The sequence below is a fragment of the Aquarana catesbeiana genome, linkage group LG11 (genome assembly GCF_042186555.1).
Source record: "Aquarana catesbeiana isolate 2022-GZ linkage group LG11, ASM4218655v1, whole genome shotgun sequence".
Lineage (NCBI taxonomy): Eukaryota > Metazoa > Chordata > Amphibia > Anura > Ranidae > Aquarana > Aquarana catesbeiana.
The window spans coordinates 117,094,820-117,112,812 of record NC_133334.1 but is presented as its reverse complement, the minus strand read 5'-3'; the positions used below and the strand labels follow the sequence as shown (position 1 = coordinate 117,112,812).

The window sequence follows — 17,993 nt, the reverse complement described above, 5'->3', positions numbered from 1 at the left end:
ACAGACCAGGTTTTGTCTTCCAAGGCTCTGATGAAGAGGAAACCCCTTGAAACGCGTTAGCCATTATTCAGCTTTTTACCCTTGCATGGGCATTAACTTTTACTATTTTATCAAATGAGAATATTGTAACTTATTTATGAACACATAGTATTTTCCTTGTATTTATCCATTTATTCTAAACAAACTCTATTATCTTGATTGATGCGTTAGGTCACGCGCCTTTTTTCTCTTTTCCTACTGAGAGTGGTCTAACAACAGCTACTAAAGTCTTGAGCGATGACATTACCCACAGGCTTCAATGGTCTATCCCTTGGTCAGTGCTCCCTTCCTTCCCCTGCAGTTGTGCTGGCTGACACAGCAGAGCTGGATTTCATGATTGGACTGGTGTGGCCTGAAAGTAGGTCAGTATATACATCTTTCTAACAGTTAATAAGGGGGACAGGTTAAAGGCTAGTTAGGTTTAAGCTGGAATTTCATTTTAAAGTAAACCTGTCATCAAATAAACATGAAGGCTACTACTGCAGATTCAGCAGATTCTAGTTTCTGGCTGCTGCGCTGACCTTTTTACTTTAACAGTTGAGAACATGCAGATCAGGAGTTCTATATTTTTTGACCTGCATATTTGTCCTGACTCAGTATTGAAGCCAGTGGACTGACATAACTGCCAAGCGTCTAGCATTTTCATGGCATAGACTGCAATGGCAGCCCCCAAATTTCCCTTAAGATGGTTTTATTTTAATGTATTGCACATGGCACCTGCCTTGATGTTACATTCAGGCAAGGATCATGATTATTAGGGGTATTCCTATGACGTGATAAGGGGCACTTCAGATGTAAGAAGTGCTTACTATTGCGCACACGTGCTGGAAAGTCCCCCGTAACCACTATTATTTTTCTGGCTGGGATAAGGGAAAGAAGTATTTACCTGCATTTGTACACAATTTTAAGGCTGCTTTTTTTTTCTTTTACACGAGCCTGAGCTGTGCAAAAAAAAATCTAAAAATCAAAATGTGCAAGAAGTGCATGTGAAACACAAAAAAGTACACTTAGGTTGTGTCATATGGTCCCCTCAATGACCCCCCCCCCCAGGGCACAGGCCTCCTGATGGGGGAAGGCACACTTAGGTCCACCTAGCCAAAAGGCCTAGCAGACCCTGCTCCTGGTAAGCAGAAGCTGACAAGTACTAAAGCTGGCCATACACCTATAGATTATCTGCAGATTTTCTATGGTTAGATGGAAAAAGTGCAACAGATTTCTCCATGTTCGCTAAACTGTGTGGATGGAGGAATCTTCCACTTTTTCCATCTAACCATAGAAAATCTGCAGATAATCTATAGGTGTATGGCCAGCTTAAGTGAGGGCTCTCCCGAAGAGAGACTCCCCAAGGAATGAGAGGAAGGAACCTAATGACCACACAACCTCCCCCTAGATTTCAGGGTAGGCCCATACCCTACCAGTTCAGGTGCAAAAGGCAAGGCCTTACAGCTTGGTAACAAAAATTGCCCTGCTCTCAGCCAAAAGGCCTAGCCCGTGAGGTGTTTGTGCAGAAAAAAAAAACTGTCATGGCCTAGTGCAGTTGCACACAGTGGGGTCCCAAACCCATAGTGCTACTCCAGCATCCCCCGGATGCCACTTCCAGGGGACGCTTGACAGTGTGTGCTTTTTACCTTTCCAAAGCCCAGACCAGACAAGATAGCACAGTCAAATCAGGAGGCACCAAGCACCCCTATAATCCTCCACCAGGGAACTATTTCCAGCTCCACCTCACCCAGTGCACACACTATTTTCTGTTCCCATGGAAAGATCCCTCAGGTCGCCCATCATGTCAGCAAAGCCAGGAGACCAGAACCACGACGCAGCATCTCTACTGGATACTTATAAATACAAATACCTCACTTGATCTTATCTCATCTCAGCTATGGCTAGGTAAAACAATTTCCAGACAAATTTTAGCCCATCTAATCAATGCTCTGGTCATTAGGAATTCTTATAGTTGCCATACACACAAGGATTTATGATCAATCTAGGTTGACGTGATTGCAAACAAGCCATTAAAATGTGGAAAGGTGAAACAAATACGCTATTGTTCAACTAAAATCATCAATCAAAAATACAACAGCTTAGTCCCAAATGTAAGATTGTTTAAGCTATCTGTATTACAGTACTCTGGTGCAGACACACAGATGTGTTTGAGTAATCCAATCAAACAGATGGTCTTAGGGTTGGAATTTATATTTGGCTCAATCAGTTAAGTTACATTGAATGATTGGTGGGATGATCATAATAATACATGTGTGGCTACCTTTAGGGCTTGTTCACACCATGTCTATTGAGCTGTGTTTTTTGTACACCACCCCACACATATGATGTGAACAGGGCACATTTAAAAAAAAAAAAACAAAAAAACAATTGTTTTCAGATTCTGCAAAAACTATTTTGGACTCGTGAACGGCGCAAAAAATAGACTCTGTAAACTGAATTTTTCCCCTTTGTAATCGCTGTGGACACCAGAGTTGTTACAATGCAGATAGTTTTCCTCTTCTAAATATTACATATGAGCCTATATCAACTCAAAATTATATTACCTTACAATTATATATAAGAATTTACCTTCTCTGATTTAGGATTTGTCTGAGAATTCGACTGAACCGATCTGGAGCACCAGCTGTGCCACTAGGGGTAATTAAACGTATAAACATATAAGAATATGATCATTTAAAAAATGCAATCAAAGAGAGACTGTCACCTCTGTCAATTCAAATCACACTATTCTGCATATAAAATTCTATACAATCAGGGTAATTTGTAAAAGGGTGTCATAGACACCCTTTAGAATTCCATTGGGGCACAGCATCAAAACTGTCAGTGTTTGCACCCATTTCATGTACTGGTCACCGACAGGTACATGAATCTGTCCATATCTGCACTGACATCAGTGACCACACTGGACACTCCTTCCTCAGTTTACTCGCTTCTTTTTCCTAACTGGCAGCACTAAGAACTACCTGAATTTGCCACACAAATGGTGCAAATGCTTGCCTGAATTAGGTGCAGGTAGTTCTTAAGGGTACTACCACCAAAGAAGTCTGTTAGGGCGGAATGTGTTTAACAGCATGAATGCATAATCAATATACAGTGCATCCCTAAAAGTATTCACAGCGCTTCACTTTTTCCACATTTTGTTGTGTTATTTCAAAATGGATTAAATTCATTACTTTCCTCAAAATTCTACAAACAATACCCCATAATGACAACATGAAAGACGTTTGTTTGAAATCTTTATAAAAAAAAAAAAAAAAAAAAAAAAACACGTGCATAATATTCAGCCTTTGCCATGACACTCAAAATAGAGCTCAGGTGTATCCCGTTTCCATTGATCATCCTTGAGATGTTTCTACAACTTGATTGTGGTAAATTCAGTTGATTAGACATGATTTGGAAAGGCACACACCTGTCTATATAAAGTCCCACCGTTAACAGTGCATGTCAGAGACAAACCAAGCCATGAAGTCCAATGAATTGTCTGTAGACCTCCAAGACAGGATTGTATGGAGGTACAGATCTGGGGAAGGGTACAAAAAAAAAAAAAAAAAAAAAAAAAACCATTCTGCAGCATTAAAGGTCCCAATGACCACAGTAGCCTCCATCATCCGTAAATGTAAGAAGTTTCGAGCCACCAAGACTCTTCCTAAAGCGGGCCGTTTGGCCAATTTGAGCGATCGGGGAGAAGGGCATTAGTCAGGGAGGTGCTCAAGAACCTGATGGTCACTTTGACAGAGCTCCAGAGTTTCTCTGTGGAGAGAGGAGAACCTTCCAGAAGAACAACCATCTCTGCAGCACTCCACCAATCAGGCCTGTATGGAAGAGCGGCCAGACGGAAGCCACTCCTCAGTAAATGGCACATGACAGCCCGCCTGGAGTTTGCCAAAAGGCACCTGAAGGACTCTCAGATTATGAGAAACAAAATTCTCTGGTCTGATGTAACAAATATTAAACTCTTTGGCCCAAATGGCAAGCGTTGTGTCTGGAGGAAACCAGGCACCGCTCCTTACCTGACCAATACCATCCCTACAATAAAGCATGGTGGTGGCAGCATCATGCTGTGGGGATGTTTTCCAGTGGCAGGAACTGGGAGACTCGTCAGGATCGAGGGAAAGATGAATGCCGCAATGTACAGAAACATCCTTGATAAAAACCTGCTCCAGAGTGCTCTGGACCTCAGACTGGGGCGAAGTTTCATCTTCCAACAGGACAACAACCTTAAGCACACAGCCAAGATAACAAAGGAATGGCTACGGGCAACTCTGTGAATGTCCTTGAGTGGCCCACCCAGAGCCCAGACTTGAACCCGATTTAACAACTCTGGACAGATCTTAAAATGGCTGTGCACCGCTTCCCAGCTAACCTGATGGAGCTTGAGAGGTCCTGCAAAGAAGAATGGGAGAAACTGACCACAAGTAGGTGTGCCAAGCTTGTAGTATCATACTCAAAAATACTTGAGGCTGTAATTGGTGCCAAAGGTGCTTCAACAAAGTATTGAGCAAAGGCTGTGAATACTTGTGATTTTTTTAGTTTTCTTTTTTTTTTTTTTTTTTAATTGTAATAAATTTGCAAACATTTCAAACAAACTTCTTTCACAGTATGGGGTATTGCTTGTAGAAGTTTGAATTTAATTCATTTTGGAAGAAGACTGTAACATAACAAAATGTGGAAAAAGTGAAGCGCTGTGAATACTTTCCAGATGAACTGTACAACAAACAATACTCATCTGATCTATTAAATGAGATCTACCATGCAGCAAACCCCCCCCTTCTGAAAAGCTTTTGATGAAGAATACACATACTGTATACTAGTTATATGGAAAGAGACTTCCCTCACAATGAACCCAATGGCTTCAGCTTAACTGTTCTGGAAACAATTTACTTCCTGTGAATCAGGAATAGATGCTTCCATCAGAGGGTTCTAGGTAAGTAAGGGCTGTTAATCAGTTAGGCCCCTTTAAAGCCAAGCCATTTATATTTTTTAATAAATGCAATATCTATTGGACTGATTGTGCAGTATGTGCTTGCAGTGTGTGAACAAATTTAAAACAATTCATCGTTAGACTTACAAATAGTCATAACTTCATTAAAGTGAAGTATTTTAGGTCACTAAAATACTGTATATGCCCATATGTAGTCTTCTCAGTGAAATTATCAACAGTGTCTTCCCACATCTAATGCATCCTGATCAACTATTTTACCTCAAATTTTTAACTTACAATATTTATTATGGAAATATAACCTCAAAATGGCAGCATTCATTATCAGTGCATCAGGGTCTAACTGGCAGACAGAAGCCCAATATGTACACTTTCAATTTATAATCAGTTTCGAAGTAGTGCAACCACAGAAAAAAAAGTAGACAATCAACATACACAGTTTAATTTTACATAACAATATGAACACCTGGCATGACAGAGGGGATTATACAAAAGCAGAATTTAAATTGACAATAATACACAAACTATATCCAACTGACTTATGCAAATAAAGGCAACACTTCTCCACCACCCAAACCTTAATGCAGAGATAGAAAGTTACATACCCTTGAGCCTACGTTCACACTAACTGCGGGAATGAAATTGTGCGAGTTCAGCTGTACTTGCACGGATTTCTGCACAGATATCAATGGAAATCGCACCCCGAAATCACCAAAAGTAGTACAAAAACCACTTTTGGAAATCAGTGTGGCACCGCACCGATTAGGACAGTGCTATTGCCGGGAATTGTTGCCGATTTGGCATGCGATTTGACATGCCAAATCGCACCAATGTGAACCAGGGCTGAATGCTGGACTTAGCCTATGCAATTATTCAAAGTTATGCAAAACAGTTTTTATGCACTTATACGTTTAAAATTTTACATTTTTTTAATCCAAATATATGCATCAAAATGTAACACCAAACTCCAAGAAACCTAAAAATTCCTCACTGCAAGGGCTAACTGCTTGTTTCTGTCTAGGGGACATGGAAAAGCAAATTACTTACATGATACTCCGCTCCTACAGGCTCCTGGCTTCTCCATTATGCTTAACCACTCCCCGCAGCTTCTTCCTACCTATGCTCCAGCAGAGTATGGTACTCTGCCATCAAGACCAATACAGGGACCATAGCCCTGCACTGGACGTGAGTATGCCAACAGATAGTCTACTATGGAACATAAAGCGCGATCTGTCCAAGGTGCGGAGGATCGGGTAAGTAAAACTACTTTTACTATTCCCTATATTAAATGAGCAGTTAATCTTTGCAGTGTGGGCACAAGCAAACTGCTAGAGGAAAAATATGTAGGTTTTCTGAAGATTGGCTTTACGTACTGGCTTACTGACAGCTTAAAGTAGAAGTAAAGTCTACTTTTTCGGAGAGGGGCGTGACCGGATGCGGAGGCGAGCGGAGGTGCGTGAGCTCTCTCCTTGGTCCGGCTCCTATGCTGCCATCCCCGATGGAGTAACCCAGCTTTGCAAGTCTTGCTGCCACTTTTTTCCCTTCCCCTTCTACCTGGCCTGTCGGCTTTTTCGGTTCTTCTGGGGAAGCGTCTTGGTTGGCTGGAGACGGCGAAGAGTGTGCGGGAGACCGGCTCTAGGCGGTGGCTCAGTGCTTGGCTGGACGGTAATCCGGGCTGTCTACATCAGGATCATTTTGCTGCCTGGCAACGGCCCGTACTCTCGAGAGTACTGGGAGAACCCTGTGGGATTCAGAAGGGAGAGCGGCATCTGGCTCAACAGATACACTCCGCGGCGAACGCTACAGGTCCGGAGGGGGAGCCGCTGGAAGGGAGCATTCACACTGGCTATCAGTTTTTGACCCCCTGAGCTAAGCTAAGAGGTAACAACCATAGAACTGTATAGTTATAAAATGCTGTACCGCGCTGTGAATGCTTATCAGTGAAGTCACGGGAGTGTGAAATCTTTAATAATCAGTAAACGACTTGTCTCACGAAAGAACTTTTTCCTGACGTTCTGCTTTATATATTGCCATACATTGCTGTACAGCCGCATTATGACTAGGAAAAAGGGGGAGGAACAGTCCCAGCAGAGCTCATCGGCCCAGTCCACCCGTTCATATAAGGAGAAGGGGAACCAAGCCGCATCTGCAATGGCAGCTAAATTAGAGAGGTACGCTCACACCCCCTCACATTCCCCAGCCAAGGGCAACCAACCACTTCATGAGAAGACACAGTTGGGGTGTACGGGGGATAGGAAAAGCACAAGTAAAACGCCATCTACAATGCCAGCCATTATTAAAACAGCGAACAAAAAGCGTGGGTTTCCTCCGGGTACTCCGGTTTCCTCCCACACTCCAAAGACATGCTGGTAGGTTAATTAGATCCTGTCTAAATTGTCCCTAGTATGTATGAATGTGAGTTAGGGACCTTAGATTGTAAGCTCCTTGAGGGTAGGGACTGATGTGAATGTACAATGTATATGTAAAGCGCTGCGTAAATTGACGGCGCTATATAAGTACCTGAAATAAATAAATAAAAGAGCCCTGAGAGGGACCCCCCGGAAAAAACGCTCGAAGCTGCCCCTGATTTTGGTGTAATTAGTGAACCTGAGCCTACATTAAAAGAGGTATTGTGTGCAGTTAACTCTTGCAGAGGATCACTAAGCGACTTGTGCGACCAGTTAAGGGGTCTTAAGGAAGAGTTACGTTCCATGAGTCAAGAGCTACAAAAAGCTGTGGAAAGGACTTCCATTTTGGAGGAGAGGCTGAGTCAAGTTGAAGACATTCTATACCCAATGCAGCAAGAGTTCAAAACAATGCAAACCCAGCTAGATACATATAAATCTAAAATGGACGAAATGGAAAATAGGTTGCGCAGACATAACGTGAGGGTAATGGGCCTTCCAGAGAGAAGCGAGGGTTCCTGTCTAGAAGTATTTCTGGAAAAGTGGCTCAGGGAGGTTTTTGGGGCTGAGACATTTTCTCACCTTTTCGCTATCGAGAGGGCGCACAGAGTGCCCACTAGGAGTACCTCATCAGGAAATCGCCCTAGACCATTGATCGTGAAGATGTTTAATTATAAAGATAAGGCGATACGGATGCAAAAATCCAGAGAAAAGGGGGACATTTTCTACAATGGTGCTAGAGTTTCGCTATACCCGGACTACTCCTGGATCTGCAAAAGAGAAGGGTGGGATTTGCGGACATTAAGCGTAGCTTACGGACTCTCAAAATCACTTACACTTTCCTGTACCCGGCTCGTTTGCGCATAGAGGCCTTAGGTGCAACACATTTTTTTGATTCTGTTGGTGGGGTCACAAAGTGGCTCGAAGACAAGAAAAAGAACTTTTAGAGCTGGAGCATAAACAGCTAGAATTATCAGATGTTTGATGGGGTTTTTTCTTTTTTTTTGGCAGCAGGGGCCGGAGGGGGAGGGGATGGGTGGTGAAGGTTTTCAATGAGAGATGGTAAATGGTTGTGGGGTGGTGTTTTTCTTGATAACACTGTTGCATGAAATGTGGGTTAAGGGAAGGGAGGGAGGGAGGGAGGGAAAAGCAAGTAAGGTACTTTTTGTTTGATTGGGTGAAGGAGTGTTGGAAAGCATGGATTGAAGGGGTTAGAAGGGTCACAAGGAATGTCCCCAGGGTTGGCCAAGATAGGCGGGGGGGGGAGGGGTCACTTAAGGGTAAAGGAGCACACAAGATCCAAGTAATAATAAATGGTTACACTGCACTAGAACAAGAGATGGGGAGAGGAGATGAAAAAATGGCACACAGCTTTTTGAGTCACTTATTCACATTAAAAAATAATAAAGTAAATTTAGAAGGTAACGGGGGTTGGGAAAGAGGAAGCAAGGGCTCCCATTCCCTTATAGTAATGGTATTGTTTGTGATATTGGAAGATATACAAAAGGATAGGTATACTTGGCAGGCTGGCCTCAGTAGAAGGGTTGTTTGTGTTTTTAGTTATTTAAGACAGTTTTTTTTTACCCTGTCTTTTTCCTATATCGGTTGTATTTTTTTTTCTTTTCTTTTTTTCCCCTTTTTTATTTGCTATTTGTTTTTCTTTGCTAATGCTGTCTAGAACAGTAGGAATAACCTCATGGAATATTAGGGGTATGGGTGACCCTGTTAAAAAAGTCACTGTATTTTCAGAATTGGAATCCCATGGTACTGAGCTGATATGCTTGCAGGAAACACACCTGACCAACGAGTCCAAACTATCAATTAGGAATAAGAAATTCCAAGTGCAATTCCATTCAGTGTACTCCTCTTATTCAAGGGGAGTGAGTATATTGGTCAAAAAAGGGCTGGTGTTTTACTGCAGGGATGTCAAGATTGATACACTGGGTTGCTATATTTTCTTACATTGTTTTATAGAGGGTAAACCATTTATTATAGCAAATTTGTATATTCCTCCCCCTTTTAAGATGGAGATCCTGTATCGCTTGTTATAATATTTGGGGGATAAAGCCGACATCCCGATCATAGTGGTGGGGGACTTTAATGTGGTCCTTAATAGTTGCTTGGACAGGTTTCCATCAGGGGCTCGGGTGGAAAGGGCAAGCGAGGGACGGTTTGCCCAGCTACTCGAGGAGATTGGATGGTGCGACCTTTGGAGAACCCGTAATTCAAATGACCGGCAGTATTCCTGTTTTTCGGGGTCGCACTGCACACTCTCTCATATTGACCTGGCCATTGGTAATAGAGAAGTACAGCCCCTTGTAAGTAAAATAGAATATCGGCTGAGGGGGATATCAGACCACTCACCTTTGACACATAGTATAGTTACATAGTTATATAGTAGGTGAGGTTGAAAAAAAGACAAATCCATCAAGTCCAACCTATGTGTGTGATTATGTGTCAGTATCACATTATATATCCCTGTATGTTGCGGTCATTCAGGTGATTATCTAATAGTTTCTTGAAGCTATCAATGCTCCCCACTGAGACCACCGCCTGTGGAAAGGAATTCCACATCCTTGCCGCTCTTACAGTAAAGAACCCTCTACGTAGTTTAAGGTTAAACCTCTTTTCTTCTAATTGTAATGAGTGGCCACGAGTCTTATTAAACTCTCTTCTGCGAAAAAGTTTTATCCCTATTGTAGGGTCACCAGTACGGTATTTGTAAATTGAAATCATATCCCCTCTCAAGTGTCTCTTCTCCAGAGAGGATAAGTTCAGTGCTCGCAACCTTTCCTCATAACTAAGATCCTCCAGACCCTTTATTAGCTTTGTTGCCCTTCTTTGTACTCGCTCCATTTCCAGTACATCCTTCCTGAGGACTGGTGCCCAGAACTGGACAGCATACTCCAGGTGCGGCCGGACCAGAGCCTTGTAGAGTTGGAGAATTATCGTTTTATCTCTTGCGCTGATCCCCCTTTTAATGCATGCCAATATTCTGTCACACTATCAGTGAATGTTCATGATAGACATACTCAGAGATTGTGGGCAATAAACCCAGTATGGCTGGAGATAATAGGGGGTACAGAGGATATATCTGCAAAATTAAAAGAGTTTGTAGAATACAACTTGGGATCGGCGTTGGAGGGGGTGGTCTGGGATTCCCTAAAGGCATTTCTCAGGGGGATTTTAATGCAACAGGTAATAAAGGTAAAGAAGCAATCAAGAGCAAGGAGAGAGCAGATCAGAAAAGAGGTGTCAGAATTAGAGAGACAATATGTGACAGACCCAAGCCCAGAAAAACAGGAGTTATGGTTGAAAAAGCAACAAGAGTACAAAACCGAAATAATTAGAAACGCTGAAAATAGGAGACTCTTCCAGAGGCAGAGGTTCTTTGGAGAGAGGGAAAGAGTGGGTCGAATGCTGGCGTTATTGGCCAAAACTAATTCTCCCTCCTCATCGATCCCTATGATTAGGACTTCTAGCGGTGAAATCTCGTCTGACCCTTTGAAAATTAATGAGACATTTTTTGAATTCTATAGAGATTTATATAAGTCAAGACGACTGCTAGAACTGAGAGAGATAGAAAATTTCCAGGAGGGTGTCAACCTGCCGACCCTCTCTGAAACAGATAGGATTGGACTAGAATCTCCCGTAACTCTTGAGGAACTAAAACAAGCAGTAGCGGACATGCCTAATCAGAAATCTCCGAGCCCGGATGGACTGCCCATGGAAATTTACAAGTACTATGGGGAGGCGCTACTTCCAATACTTTTGAAGACACTGAACTGGGTGGCTACAGAGGGTAGGCTGCCCTCCTCGATGTCAGAAACCAACATTGTACTTATACAAAAAGAGGGGAAGGGCCATCTCAACGCATCCTCATACAGACCAATCTCGTTGCTATGCTCTGATATTAAAATCCTGGCAAAAGTAATGGCGATTAGGTTAAAAATATGTATTTCAGGATTAGTACACCCAGACCAGGCAGGGTTCGTCCCTAACAGGTCTACCAGTGTAAACATTAGAAGGACCCATCTGATTCTCCAGTCCCCGGTGGAGAACAAGGGTTCAGAGCTGTCCTGTCCTTGGATATTGCCAAGGCATTTGACAGCCTGGAATGGGGGTATCTCTGGCGGGTACTGGAGAAATTTGGTTTTGGCCCTATGTTTATCAGGTGGTTGAAAACCCTATACACCCATCCAAGTGCCAGATTAAAGATTATTAACGAATACTCAGAATGGCTGCCTCTTGAGAGGGGGACGAGACAGGGGTGCCCGTTATCACCCCTGTTATTTGCCCTGGCAATGGAGCCATTAGCAGCAGCAATGAGAAGCTTGACCGGAATGCAGGGATTTAAGGAGAAAAACAGGGAAGAAAGGATAGCGTTATACGCCGATTACATATTACTTTTTTTGGGTGATACTGGGCCATCCTTAGAAAAAGTGACACAGTTGATGGAGAGGTTTGGGAGACTGTCGGGACTGATAATCAACTGGGAAAAGTAAACACTAATGCCGATAGACTCAACTACTAACGCTTTTACTAGTGGCATACCTCGGTTAAGGGTAGTAGAGAGGATGAGATACCTGGGCATAATCATCTCAAACAACCCTTACCAATATATTGAAGACAACTTAGCCCCCCTCTTAGCAAAATTTAAAAGGAAAAGTGACATCTGGTGTCAACTTCCTTTGTCTATGGCAGGTAGAGTCAGCTTGGTCAAGATGATATGGATGCCACAACTATTGTACGTGCTCCATAACTCCCCAGTCTGGATCGGGAAGAATTGGTTCTTAAAAATAAACACTTTATTTAGAGAATTAATACAGAAGAAAAGGCAGGCTAAGATTAGCTTACAAACCCTACAACGACCCACCAGGGAAGGGGGAATGGCAGTCCCTCAACCATATAGCTATTTCCTGGCCGCTCAACTACAGCACATAGGGGGATGCGAGACCCAAGGAATAGCGAACACTAGTGGCAAAATTATGCTGCAGGGTAACCCACATAAAACCCTGGTGGAAACATTAGAGGCTGGCTCACTCAGCACGGGCTTCCAACATATAAATTAGTTACCAAAGTCTGGCAGTCTGTCAAGAGGATCATGGGGTATAAGGGCCCCACTGAATTCTCACCTATATGGCATAATAAATCTCTGCAAGAATTGTTAGCCATGGAAAAAAATACGATATGGGAAAGTCACGGAATATGCAGGCTGGCTCAGCTATTTGATGATAATATCTGAAAATCTTTCACTGAGCTGAGACGAGAATATTGAATCCCAAACAAAACATTCTACAGTTACTTGCAGATTAGGCATGCCCTGGACAGCAAATTCAGGAACTGCCCACTGGAATGGTGCAAAGCACCACTTCTTAATAAAATAATCAGAACAAATAACTCCAAAGGTTTGATAGCAATGACATATGGGCAAATAGCTGATAGGTTCCCATTGGGGAGATTTACCATCACACCCTATCCCATCCCATAGCCAAAACAGGAAGTGAGAGGAAATCTCTGCAAGTTAAAGTGGTTGCAAACCTCAGACGTGAAATATGAACAAAGCTTATCCCTCTATAATGTACTTGTGTCAATTAAAAGAGCTAAGTGTATTTTTCTGTCTACCGCTTTGTTCCTCTGCTATCAGCATGAATCACTTATAACAAGTTTTCCTGACACCAAGAGAAAAATGGTGCCAAGGGAGGGAGCTCAAGCTGATTGGCAGCCTTAGCTCTGTTCCTGTGTGCAGGTGTGAAGGGGGGCCTTCCCTCCAATCAGCTCTCAGAGATCTCCTCACTGAGCTCTGCAGAGTGTAACTTCAACTCTCCACCCCCTTTTCATACTAGCACATTATGTGACACTTGCCTACAAACGAAGCCTGCGTCAACCTCGCTGGAGGCCGCATCCATCTTCACCTGTCTTCCTTCCGGGGGCCGCGGATTCCGACTGTGTGACTGTTAGGAGCCGCGTGACGTCACTCCCACGTATTTGCACGGGAGCCGCTGGTCACAGCACTGACTTCAGAAGAAACACCATGGCCGGCCATTCCTTCAGAGCGCATGTGCCGATTACATCATCGGCGCAGTATACAGTAACTATCTCCTAAACAGCGCACGTTTAGGAGATATTTACAGCTAACCTGTCTCACGACGGTCTAAACCCAGCTCACGTTCCCTATTAATGGGTGAACAATCCACCTTATTCTAGGCTTACCTATACGTAAAATGACTACAGGAAAATTGACAACCTCGTTAAAGGAAGGAGAAATTTACATGACTAAGGCAAAAACAGCAGTAAAAACCTGACAAAGATTCTACTCATTCCACGCACTACCCAAACCTTAAAACATTTTTAGTGGAGTTCTAATTTAGCTTAAGGGCAGAACTACTCACTTCTACTAACAAGCCCAGTATGACAATGAAACTGTACCTGCTTATTTCTTCTGCACCCATGTGAAAGAGCAGGTCAGTGGATGTGAATCCAATTGCTACACCATTTACAGATATTGTGCAGGGATCTGCCACAAAATGGACTCTCTAAAAAAAAAAAAAAAAAAAAAAAAAAAAAAGATTTGCCAAAATTTATACAATGTGTATTGTGTGTTCCTTATGTTTTGGACATGAAATCAAACTGAACAGAAAAGATAATGGCAAAATTATCGATACTGGCAACGTTCAAAGTTCTTCACGGTACTACTATAGTTACCTAACACTACACTCTGCAGAGATGGAGCTTAACCCAGTTCTACAGTCTGGCCAAACGGTGACACAAATGTAACATCCTTTCTTGCTGAGTTTGTGGTCATGCTGATAGTCTAGAACTTTTGTTTTACTCTGTAAGCGTCAGCCACAAAGACCAGGGTAAATGCAGAGAGCTAACATCCGAAACCTGTCTACTAATTTCTGAAATCAAATAGCTTGTTTTACTGCAGCATATACACAATCCCTACATTTTAATTTATTACAATAATTACATTTAGTTAATAAGTGTGCATTTTTGTGCAATATACACAAGGTTTAAATTTCAAAGTCAGGCACACCTTCTCAGCTAAAATATTGGTGAATAAATACACACAGGAACTTACTTGCTTATCTTCTTTAGCTGTTTCATAGCAGCTAAAAGGAGGCTGAGGATAGATAGGATCATGGTGAACGTCTCTGACAGATGGGACAAAGACCAAATGAGATCCAGACCTGGTTGAAAAACAAAGACTCTTAACCCGTCTTTTGACATAAGTAGAGTATAATTTTGTTTTTTGTGCATATGTACTTGTATATGTTATTGTATTTTTATAGGGTGAGACTTTATCAACTTTGGAAATTTTTTGCAGGGTAACTTACAGACGAGTCCCTTCAATGATCATTTTCAGACATGATTTGAAGACCTCTTCAAATGCCCCTGTCAGCTGTAAGGTCTAAAAAGAACAGACAGTTTAGTTCGTACATGCAGCTTTCCTCATTCAAACTTCCCAGACCTGTTTGTTGTATATAACTATACAGATATTCCCTTAAAAGTTCTTGAAGGCATCATCTATATGAGCCGTTTTCAACCAGGGCGCCTTGGCAAAATACCTAAAAATTGCCCAAAATTTGTATACAAGCCAGCCGGTGGATGAAGCCTGCCTTTTAGTTACACAAAGCCACCAGTTTTCATTGTGCACATTTACTACCTTCCAGCTGCCTTCTTCCTAACAACCAATGACATAATTAGTTGATAACGACATTGGGATGCCTGCACAACATAATTTGCCCCTCCCCCGCTCCTCTCCATCAGCACCAGGGTCACATTAGTTGAGCGAGGGATAGAAAATGAGGGAGAACAGAAACACTGGAATCCTAATCAGTACCAGTGTGGAAAGTTGTATTTGCTCTGACAGAATAAATCCCCCTCGTTTGGTGTCCCTTGTGTGGATGTTGCTGCATTTTGGAAAACTATTTGTTTAGTTTTTTTTACATTTTAGAATGGGATGCCACAAAACTATGGATAATTTTCAAGGGTTGAGAAACACCGTTCTAGATCGTACAGCAGAAAAAAAATGTCATGATCAAAAATTGTACTCTGCTTTCAAAGTTTTACATATATACACACAATATTGTTAAAACTGTATACTGTCCAGAGATGTGCCTATACTGTTATGTCAAGGTTTCCTAAATGTTGCTTAACTATGTGCTATCATCACTACCTCTGCAGTGTTAAACAGCCCATAGATGAGGCGATTTTCTTTCTTGCAATCACAGGTCAGGACGCGGGGAGCCGTCCCTGCCAGGAGAGCGCACAGTAATTATTGCATGCAAAAAAAATCTGACATGCTGGTTGCACCCAAGTCGATTGATGGATTGACTTGGGTATAATCAGCCTGTCCATTGATGGTTCGAATCTTGGCCGGTCCCCGCTAACCTGGCCGAGATTCAAACCATCTACGACTGGCTTTAGTGACATCTGTACTTAAAGAAAAAGCTACTTGTTTAACACTGTAAGCGCTCAAATTTCCACAGGAAGACATACAAAACTTGTTCATCATGCACTTCCAGTTATCTACCACTGTCTCTGACACTGGGTTATGTAATCTTCTCCTCAAAGCAGAAATCCCGAACCCTACAGTGGTACACAATTCACACTCTGGCAAAACAAGATGGTAGCACAACTCACCCAATGGTCCAAAATGATGCTCAGGCAATGATAACGAGCAATTCATTTATCTGTTTGTTCTTGCTCATGGAAATTTCTAGATTCTCACAGGAGAAGCAGCAGCTGGTCTCAAAACTACAAATATTGGGCAGATATCTATCTATTCAAGGACAGTTTTAGATTCTGACTACTTTATGACATTCTGACTAGTATGACATCTGTGCTGGTAGCCCCAGGTCACTCACCTCCAACTGCCTTATATTACCTTAACTGGCAGTGAAGGTTATCCTCTTCCCTTTAGTTGCAATCTAGAAGCCCTAAAAAATAAAAAACCTCAAGTCTGGAACACACTAGTAGTTATTTCTTATTTTTCGTTCAACCCAGCGAGCTGAACAAAAAACAGCTCGGGTCGGAGCTGCTGTACTAACTATCCGGTGTTGGTACAGCAATGTTCCTTGATGTTCTATTGTGCACTGAGAGGGGGACGCCGCCCCGCCAAAACACTCCGGTCAGCACTCTCAGCCATTGATGGCAGACCTTTTCGGTCATGCCCCGTCGACAGACATCGGCCGCAGTACAAACAGGCTGAATGTTGGCCGGTTTCTATTGAACCGGCTGATGTCGCCCAACATTTGGCCCATGTGTACAGGCCTTTATTCCCTGTCCCTATACTATCTGAAAACAGGTGTTACACCAACCCTCACATTCACACCGATTAGTCTTGAATGAAGGGGAACATGAACTACATACAGCAGTGATGGCGAACACGTAGCACGCATGCTGCTGCCGACACGTCGAGCCGTCTCTGTGGGCACGCCGTGACATATGACAAAATCATCATTGGAATCGTCCACACCGCACCCGCGAACTACATCTCCCACAGTTCTCTGGGGCTAGCAGTGATGTGTCCGAGTGGGCGTGATGCGCGCTCCAAACGAGAACGCTGAAGCCACGCCCCCCGTTCTCTTTATCTGACGTCTCTTTATCTGACGTTCCCTGCCGACGCACCTGCATGTTGGAAATCCCTTCATCGGACACCACCGGAGCGCCCGGGAACTGACCCCACACTGCAGCCCAGATTTCAAAGAGTCAAATGTGAGTTATTATCCACTTGCCGACCCGCCACAGCCGAAAGATGGCTACAGCGCGGTCGGCTTGTTCTGGGGGGGCGTCCATGGACGTCCCCCCAGAATCTTGCTCCCGCGCGCCCTACAGTGTGAGGGGAGAGGGGGGAGATCGTTTGCAGAGTATGTTTACTGAGCAGCGCTGTGGGCACTACAGATCCAGCCTACAGCGCTGCTCAGTACCCATACTCTGCAATACTTTGAACCTGTGTCCTGGCCTATGGACAACAATGAGAAATTTTGTTTTTCATTCTAGCCCTTTGTATCTACAGCGGACCCAGCAGAGCAGTGTCAGCGGTTTCACAGCACATTGGACAAAATCGTGAGTTGCTCTTCTACAATTCTGTGTTTATTATGTACCTTTTTTGTGAAATGCCTATACTCTGCCCATAAAAAAAAAAAAAAAGTTTAATGGAAAGCTTTGTTATTGTGTTTTTCTTCTTAAACAAATGCTGTTAATTAGTTGACAACTGTATGAGTTGTTTTTTCTAAACGAAAACCTCGGTATTCAGGTGTAATTGCGGTGTTGGCACTTTGAAAAAAATAAGTCGTTTTGTGTTGCAGTTTGGGCACTCGGGCTCAAAAAGGTTTGCCATCACTGACATACAGTAAATGTGCAAAGTGCAGTAACCCATAGCATCTGAAAACATTTTACTGAAGGTTACTACATGATCCTGAATACTATCTTCAGCTGCTACCTAGGTTATTATGAAGAGGACTTAATAGGTAGAAAAAATATATTTACCTCAACTTGCTCGTGCTTTGCATCCAAAAAGGGACCAAGCTAAAAAAAAAAAATATATATATATATACACACACACATATTAATACTCCACATAGATAATCATTTATATC

General features: G+C 42.8%; 1 protein-coding gene across 2 annotated transcripts in view; it reads right to left on the bottom strand.

Moving 5' to 3' along the window:
- Positions 1-17,993, bottom strand: part of POLA2 (DNA polymerase alpha 2, accessory subunit) — a 143,499-nt gene that overhangs the window by 5,471 nt on the left and 120,035 nt on the right. Inside the window, exons 13-17 of one of the 2 annotated variants that reach the window (XM_073604936.1) lie at positions 17,884-17,922; positions 14,727-14,800; positions 14,471-14,579; positions 13,816-13,922; positions 2,611-2,673 (exon numbers count right to left, since the gene is read on the bottom strand). In XM_073604936.1, coding sequence (XP_073461037.1) covers positions 2,611-2,673; positions 13,816-13,922; positions 14,471-14,579; positions 14,727-14,800; positions 17,884-17,922 — 392 coding nt within the window. The remainder of the gene's footprint in view (positions 1-2,610; positions 2,674-13,815; positions 13,923-14,470; positions 14,580-14,726; positions 14,801-17,883; positions 17,923-17,993) is intronic. The other variant, XR_012236563.1, reaches the window with a different exon arrangement.